Source organism: Desarmillaria tabescens, assembly GCF_030435595.1.
Source record: "Desarmillaria tabescens strain CCBAS 213 chromosome Unknown EV420scaffold_47, whole genome shotgun sequence".
NCBI lineage: Eukaryota > Fungi > Basidiomycota > Agaricomycetes > Agaricales > Physalacriaceae > Desarmillaria > Desarmillaria tabescens.
The window spans coordinates 182,919-192,164 of NW_026848346.1; the positions used below are offsets into that span (position 1 = coordinate 182,919).

General features: G+C 48.0%; 1 protein-coding gene across 1 annotated transcript; it reads left to right on the forward strand.

Moving 5' to 3' along the window:
- Window positions 1–32: 32 nt before the first annotated feature.
- EV420DRAFT_1715934 (uncharacterized protein) lies at window positions 33–1,725 on the forward strand (the record flags this gene model as incomplete). Its single annotated transcript, XM_060479692.1, has 1 exon — window positions 33–1,725. One exon carries the CDS (start codon window positions 33–35, stop codon window positions 1,455–1,457), a length of 1,425 nt encoding a protein of 474 aa, XP_060325789.1. The 3' UTR covers window positions 1,458–1,725.
- Window positions 1,726–9,246: the final 7,521 nt, after the last annotated feature.

A 9,246-nucleotide genomic window follows, 5' to 3' on the forward strand; every position in this document is an offset into this window, starting at 1 on the left:
ACGAAGACAATATCGCTGTCAATGTATCTCGGATGATATTTGCGGGTCCATCCGCACTTCACCGCACTCCCACTCTCAGGGAGAAGCTGCACGAATGGGGAAGTGTTGGGCCCACCGACAATGGATTGGAATTCTCCTTCTCGTACAGCAGGCAGTGGCTAAGCGAATCATATCTGAGACGGAACTGGGTTCCTTTCTTGTACTATCTATCCTCAAACCGCACAAATCGCACGTTCGTCACCAAGTGCCGTTGGAAACTCATGTTTAGTCTCCCGGCTTTGGCATATTGCGCCAAAGATATGCGGCCCTTGGTTCCCTCACTCCTAGCCTCAGTCATGTTGAATCAGAATGGGCAAGTCTTACAGATCCCTCAACCATGGGCACAAGCGGCGTCGTCGATGCTGCTAGATCTGTCCTCCGGGACGGTACCTCAGGATAGGAGAATGCAGACTATCATTTCGGACGCAGCTCATTCCTTGCAGAACAGTCCAGTCTGGACGCTTAGACAGGATAACCAGGAACCGTTTGAGGTATTCGTCACCAGACGGCTTCTCACATACCAGAATCTCCAAAGGACGCAAGGCGACTCATTAAGACAGTTCCTACTCGCCACATGGCCATGCGATAATCCCATATTGGAAACGCAACGCACAGCCGAGTACACAATGTTTAATATTCGCGCGGTCTTAGCAGATGCGAGGCCATATTTCAAGATGTGCTACAACAATAACGTGGTCTCTTCGTTCACGGACATAGTGCAAAACGACATCAGTGCTGCCCTCCGAATTGGCATAACGGAAACTGTAGCCAGACATGACTTCGTTCCCTGCAGCCAGAGACATGAATCCAAATGCTCAACAATTTCCGTCTCTCATGTGTTCGCCACAAGGAACCTGCCTGCAGCCGAGAGCATTACACGGAGTTTCAGGTCTGTTCAAGTGCCTGAAGCTTGGCGCTTCCCGCCAGACACGGCAAAGCTCGGGTTACTCATAGAAGAATTTCAGGAAAGCCCTGATACATGTAAGAGATTGTATGCCAATGATTTACAACAAAGTCGGCAATCGTTGTGGGGTCAATCTTCCGAGCCACTTCCCCCATCAGTTATAGTTTGGACCATTGAGCAGGCGGAAGACTACCGCAATGACTGTCGGCAATCTATGGATGCAACCCTCGTGAATATACAAGGGTCGCTCAATCAGTGTTCTTCTCACAATGAAGAGACGCTTCAGCTGGTGGGCCTTTGGCCGCGACTTACTCCACGCACTGTCCTACGACGCCTCCTGCACGTCAGTAACCATCCAGCTAGCAGCATAGAGAAGTATGCGTACTCGTACTTGGAGTACCAAAGATCCCAGCGATTGCTGCATGCCGTGGTTCGTGAGAATCACGCTGTAAGGGGAGTGACCTCATCGCCCTATGAGGTCGCTCACCCTTATCAGATGGTTATCTTATCTTGACATATTTGTAATTCACTATATCTTACTTTCTTGCGCAGTTAGTGTAGGTAGTCTTTTTACCACCACCACTTGTACACTCAGTAGATCGCCAATCTACTCTGGTTATCACTACTTGTGTGTATTGAGTAAAGGTGGTATTTTTACACTTTTTTAGTGACTTCAGCTATATTTGCAACTACTACTGTACTATACCATTCCAATCACTTTGAATGGCTTGTGACATGTGACATACCTGGACCATGCTGAATGATCAAATGCATGACTAGTGACTGAAACATTCGTACAAAATACAAATACTTTTCCTATTTTGGACCAATTTAGACCTAATTTTACAGGTATTGAACCCCCAGAATGGGTCATAAACAGTGTGAAAAGCGTTGCAAGCAAGGGAAAAAACCAAATTTCAGCCATTTTGCATCTAATTTGGCATTTTTGCGGATTTGTGACACCAAACCTTCCCGAATGAGACTCTTGTGATATGTGACACAGGGTTATTTTATGAATACGAATGTGCCTCTGCAACATGTGACATTCAAAGTGATTGAAATGGTACAGTACTATTTCAACCAAGTGTTCATAAATTTGGAAATTTTTGGTTGAAAAAAATACAAAAGAAATCGGAAAAATTGAAAGAAAATTATGAGTATCAACTGTTTTTTGGGAGCATTACATGTTACTGAACACTTGGTCAAAATTGTACAGTATACCAACCTGAACCCAACTAGAAGCAGCACTGGAATGATGTCCAGCACAACTACATGAAGCAAGGTGAAAGACACCTGAATGAAAAACACCACCTCTAACCCCCAAAATGCCACAATGATGGCACCCACAGCCAACACCACACAAAAAAACAACAATGCCAACTAAGTGCCACCTGCCATTACGGGAAACATGAAAAACTAGACACAGCAGCCTTAGCAGTCAATAGAATATATCAAACCTGGTCAATTGACTGGAGTCCTATATAAAGTAGTCAATGCTGTCACTCTCTCTGGGGACTGTCACAGCTGGTCATGGCCCTCCCCTGCACTCACTGGGGCACAGCCACATCTCCACTGCTCATCACTGGCAGCACATGCTTGCCTGCTCATTGTGGGTGCTAAAATTTCATTTTGGGTGAAATCTCAAAATAGGTTCAATCAATCTGGCTTTTTTTGGGTCAGTTTTTTCAGGGTAGTGGGGCAGCTCATTTTACATCATATGTGCTCACTCCTGATGGGCAGGGTGGGTCTATTTTTGGAAATTTTTCAACCATCTTTCTTTTTTGTTGGTCTTAATAGACACCATTGTTTCTTATCTTTTTCATGAATTTCATTTTTTTGGGTGGGTGGGAGCATGTCGGCTTGTGGTAGGATACTGATCACATATTCTAAAAATAGATTATAATAATCACAGCCAAAATTTACAGGACAGGGCTGCAAGCAAATACATGTAAATATCACTCATTCCATCAGAAAAATGGCATAAAACACAATTAAACACCAGTGAAAGTATCACTTAATCATCTATGAATAGAAGCACTCAATATTGTCCCTGCAGAGTAAGAAACACAAAAACCATATTTTTGGCATAACTATCACTAATAAATATGTACATAACTACTATTGAGTACTCTAGATACATATGACATTGATACTTGAGCTATTTATAACAGACGTCCCAGAACAAAGTCAACATTTTCGACTGTCTTATGCCAATCCTCACAAGCATGTTTAGCTGCCGCCTTTTCACAATATCCAACCTCACTCATTCCATTTAAAGTCCATGCCCAAAAGCATAACACTGCCATGACACTGACCCACCCATTCATTCCCAGCAACTGCAGAGACTCCTAATCACCCTTGGACTTTCTATCAGGGTATCCTTCCTTATCGATGGCCAGTATAATGTCTGATTTATCATGCTGGCAAAATTCTGGCTGCAGTTGAGACCACCACCAAGGGGTCTCGAAATTTTTAATTAAGTACATCACGTCTATTTATTTTTTAAGCTCTCGACCAGCCAACCAACCAACCAGCATGAGAATAACATATCTAGTAAGGCAAAACAAATGAGCTTGGTAATCACACAGCCATCCAGTGACTTTATATACCCACACATTACTGGATCTGGCAGGCTAACTATTATTTCCAAGCTGCCTCTGCTCCCCTCTGTAACGAGCATGCCGATGGAAACCCGACTTCCACTCAATCCAACAAACCACAGCCCGGAATCCTACGGATCCTGATTCCCAGTTTCTATTTCATATTCCATTTCATATTCCTTTTTATATTTCACTTCTCCATTACAATTTATCAATAGCCCGACATCGGTAGCGAACATGTCATCGGACCCCATCGGCTACCGACCGGTAGAATATATCCTCCGACAACCCTAGAATGTAGACCACTCCGAGTAGGAACTAGATCGGACTCCTAACTAGTATATAAGCCTTAGAATTACACTGTAGATACTCAGTTCGAATATCAACTTGGTTCAGCCCAATCTCTCTCTCTCTAACTCTGAGTCTAAGTCTCGTTCTCCAGTCCACGGAACTCCGATCCGTTGGACTTACCTTTTACCTCGTCTCTGCCACTCCGCAGACTTCCGTCCGTATCCATCTTAGGGCTTCGGCTCAGGGGTGACGTTGCTAATAGCTTCACCTATGTTCGACGCATCCCGCGGCATTCCGCTACGTGCACTTACTGCCGCAATCCTATTGGCACGATCCTAACAGTATATTCGAACTCAAACCCTTGAGTCGAAATTTCTTCCTAACCATGTCTTCTACTTTCACTGTTCCTCCAGAAACCAGCTGCAACTCCACGGTCAACAACCGAACCTACACCATGGACGATATCCCTGCCTCTGCTTCAAAAGAGGGTCCCCTTCTCTTCGGATCGGATTCCACCCCTCGCCAACAATCCTGTAGGGAAACCTACCTTCACAGTGGCTTCACTGCTCGCCAATCCGATGCTAACCGATCGCCTAACCCCTTCCTAGCCCAGCGATCAGAATCCAATGGCTGGGGTGAGTATCAAAGCGACCCTCCGCGGAAGCCAACTACCTCTCTGTTCGATGACATCCCAGGTCGCGATGACGACGATCAAGGTTCAGAAGATGAGGAATTCCCCCCTCACATGCCAATGAATGGCCACGGAAACCCATCAGGAAACCCTGGCGGTGGCCCACCCAATCCTGGTGGCCCCAGAGGCCCCAGTGGTCCCGGTGGTCCTGGAGGAGGACCTAACAACAACCCTGGTAACAATCCTAATCCTCCCAATAACGACGCCCAGATCCTCATTCAGCTCATGAATGTCCTCCGCGGCGTCTCCGATGCTGTCAATGGCAATCAACAACGTGCGGTACGCACCAAGGTCAAGGAACCAGATACCTTTGATGGTTCAGACTCCTGAAAACTTAAGGCCTTCATCGTCTCCCTCCAGTTGAACTTCAACGACTGTCCCGACGCCTTCCGATTGGATACGGCAAAAGTCAACTACGCTATCTCCTTCCTTTCCGGTGTCGCCCTTGACTGGTTCGAACCGGATATCCTCCACCCTAATCACCGCAACCCCCCTGCTTGGGCATATTCCTATACTGCTTTCCTTTCAGAACTCCGCACCAACTTCGGCCCCTTCGACGCTGTCGGCGATGCTGAAGATGAGCTTGAAAATCTTCGGATGCGCGACGGAGACCGCATCATGAAGTATATTGTCAAATTCAATCAGTATGCTGCCATTATTGGCTACGGCGACAACTCCCTTCGTCATGCCTTCTACCGTGGCCTTTGCTCTCGCATCAAGGATGATATGGCCCACCACGGGAAACCCGATAATCTCCGTGATATGCGGAATCTCGCTCAAGAGCTCGACGCTCGCTACTGGACTCGGAAAGCCGAAATATCCCGAGAGAATCGCAGTAACCCATCTTCCTCTTCCAGCAACAGCAACAAGGCGAAGAGTTCTAACTCTTCGTCTCCCAACTCCAACTCCGCGAGCCAAAAGTCCTCTCATTCGGGCTCCACGGGATTATCTTCGTGTTCCCCCAACAACTCTTCCTCTTCCAACCCTAAGCCCTACGCTGACAAGCTAGGCAAAGATGGCCGTCTTACTCAGGAAGAAAAGGACCGCCGTCAGAAGAATAACCTCTGCATGTTCTGCGGAGGTAAGCACAAGACTGAAGATTGCAACAAGCGCAAAGCCGTGGCCTCTGCTCAGGGTCATGCAGCCGCAGCTACTCCTGCCCCTACTCCCGAGTCCACTGCCTCTATTGAAACGGTTCCGTCGGAATCGGAAAACTAGAGAGCAACCCTGTATCCTCCGCACTAGGACAGGGTTGCGTTGACTGTCACAGTGCACTGGAGATCGTAACCCTCAACGCTGCCGCTCTTTCCAATCATTCCCTAACTGTCTCTCTCTCATCTGAAGTCGGCTCCGGATCGGAGTCCGACGGTTCCCCCATTTCTACTATCCTTTGTTTTCTCGCACTCGTTGATTCTGGCTCTAGCCACTGCTTTGTTGATTCGAAGTATGTTGAGGATCACAACCTCCTTACCAAATCTATCCCACCTGTCCAACTTCGGCTTCTCGACGGCTCCATCGGATCTCACATCTCCCAATCCATTTCCCTTCCAATCCGTTTCCCTTCCGGAGACATCCTTCCTATTGACTTCTACGTCACTCGTCTAGATTCATCTTGTAACGTCGTTCTGGGATACAACTGGCTCTCCCGCTACAATCCGTCGATTGACTGGGTAAAGCACAGTATCACTTTCCGTTCACCATTATCGGTTGTTTCTTCATCAAGCGCTTCCGTGGCTGCCGACACACATGTGCCAGTCCGCTCGGACTCTTCCAGTCCAATCCAACCATCCCAATCATCATCTTCCACCCCAAAATCGAGATCCTGACGGGCTCCGCCGCCTTATGAACCTATCTATTCCTACCCTACCATTCCTTCCTTTGGCGCTTCGGCCGCCCCCAAGATATCTATTATATCGGCTGCCGCTTTTGTCCGAGCTTGTGCAGAAGAAGGAGCTCAGCAGTTCACATTGCAGCCTTCTACGCCTAGTGTTAGTGGCAAGTCTACCTCTGCGGCTCCTGCTAACTTATCCGATGTCCCACCGGAGTACCATGAATTTGCTGATGTATTCAGTGATTCCCTTTCTGAAAAGCTCCCTGAGCATCGCCCTTATGACCTCAAGATCAATATTGAGGAAGGCTCCACCCCTCCACTCGGACCCATCTATTCCCTTTCTGAATCCGAACTAAAAGCCTTACGCGAGTTTATTGACGATAACGTCCGTAATGGTTTCATCACTCCTTCCCGCTCTCCGCACGGAGCTCCGGTACTGTTTGTCAAGAAGAAAACCGGTGAACTTAGACTCTGTGTAGATTATCGTGGCCTTAATAAAATCTCTAAAAAAGACCGTTATCCTTTGCCCCTCATTTCCGACCTCCTCGATTCCGCGCGTTCCGCTCGTCTCTACACCAAGCTAGACCTTCGTCATGCCTATCATCTCGTCCGCATAGCCGAGGGTGATGAATGGAAAACCGCTTTTCGGACCCGCTACGGTTCCTTTGAATGGCGTGTCATGCCATTTGGACTCACTAACGCTCCCGCGGCTTTCCAGCGCTTCGTCAACGACATCTTTTCTGATATGCTCGATGTATCTGTTGTCGTATACCTTGATGACATCCTTATCTACTCCGACAATCCCGAGGATCACCAAAAACACGTACGCGAAGTCCTTCGCAGACTCAGGGCTAATGGCCTCTACTGCAAGGGTTCCAAATGTGAATTCCATCGGGACTCCGTCGAATATCTTGGTTACATCCTCTCGCCCGAAGGCTTACGCATGTCTGAAGACAAGGTCAAAGCTATCACTGACTGGCCGGTTCCACGCAAGGTCAAGGATATCCAATCCTTCCTCGGCTTTGCTAATTTCTACCGCTGTTTTATTCACGAGTACAGTGAGATCGTCCTGCCCTTAACACGACTCACTCGCAAAGGTACTCCATGGAAATTCGACAAACAATGCCTATCCGCTTTCAACGAGTTGAAGCAGGCTTTTACTCATGCTCCTATCCTCACCCACTGGCTTCCCGACCGTCAACTCGTTGTGGAAACCGACGCATCCGACTACGCTATTGCCGCCATCCTATCCATTTACCTAGAGGATGGTGAGATCCATCCCATCTCCTTCTTGTCCCAGAGTCTCCACGGTGCTGAACTCAACTACGATACGCACGATAAAGAGCTCCTAGCCATCTTCAAAGCTTTCAAATACTGGCGCCACTACCTTGAAGGCTCCGCGGAGGCCGTGGACATCGTTACAGATCACAAGAACCTTGAGTATTTCTCTACTACCAAGGTCCTTACTCGACGTCAAGTGCGCTGGTCCGAATTCCTCTCCCAATTCAACCTCGTTATTCGGTTCCGACCGGGGAAACTTGGTGGGAAACCGGACGCCCTCACTAGACGATGGGACGTCTACCCTAAAGAGGGGGATAGTCAATATGCTCAAGTCAATCCTCACAATTTCCAACCCGTTTTCACTCAAGAACAACTCTCCGCTTCACTCCGCGCCACATTCCTTGAAGGTCCTGTCTTACGCGCTAGTGCTATCATGGACATCGACAAGCTCCACTCTGATATCAAGAATGCACAGCCGTTGGATTCCGCTGCCACCGAAGGCTTCCGACTCGCATCGTCCTCTTCCAACTCCTCTCGGTGGTCCGTGGATGAATCAGGACTACTACGTCTTGACAGTCGCATTTATGTCCCGGACTCCAATGATCTCCGTCTTCGCGTTCTCCAAAACAATCACGACCACATCTTGGCAGGGCATTTTGGTCAAAATAGGACTCTCGAACTCGTCCGGCAGAATTACACCTGGCCACAGATGCGTGAATACATTCGCCACTACGTTAAATCCTGCACTACCTGTGGATGTAACAAAACACCTAGACACTGCCCTTTTGGCTTACTCAAACCTTTGCCGGTCCCAGTACGCCCGTGGGATTCCATTTCTATGGATTTCATCGAACAACTACCGGATTCCAACGGATTCACTGCTATCCTTGTAGTAGTCGACCGCGCAAGTAAGCAAGCAATTTTCATTCCTACCCACGACACCATCAACTCCGAAGAGCTCGCTCGGTTATTCATTAACCATGTGTTTGCTAAACATGGCGTCCCCAATCATATAACCTCTGACCGCGGCTCCGAATTTGTCTCCCAGTTCACTCATGCTCTTGCCAAAGCCTTGGATATGGAGCTTCACTTCACTTCTGGATATCACCCGGAGGCCGACGGACAAACTGAACGTGCTAACCAAACTCTGGAACAGTACATCCGCATCTACTGCTCCTATCAACAAGACAATTGGGATACCTTACTACCCATTGCCGAGTTTGCTTACAACAACGCTCCCAACGCTTCCACCGGGATCTCCCCATTCTTCGCTAACAAAGGCTATCATCCCAATATCACCGTACATCCTGAACGCGACATCGCCTCCGCTCGGGCCCGTGACTTCATCGTTAACCTCGATGAGCTCCACCAATTCCTTCGAGATGAAATCACTTATGCTCAGTCCCGTTACAAATTCCAAGCGGACAAGCGACGGTCCCCGGCCCCTGACTTTAAAGTAGGTGACAAAGTCTACCTCAGTTCCAAACATATCAGAACTACTCGCCCTACTGCGAAATTTGCCGAAAAATTCCTAGGACCATTCGATATCATTGCTCAGCCAGGATCCCATTCCTTCACTCTCAAACTCCCATCGGACCTCCGCTCCATT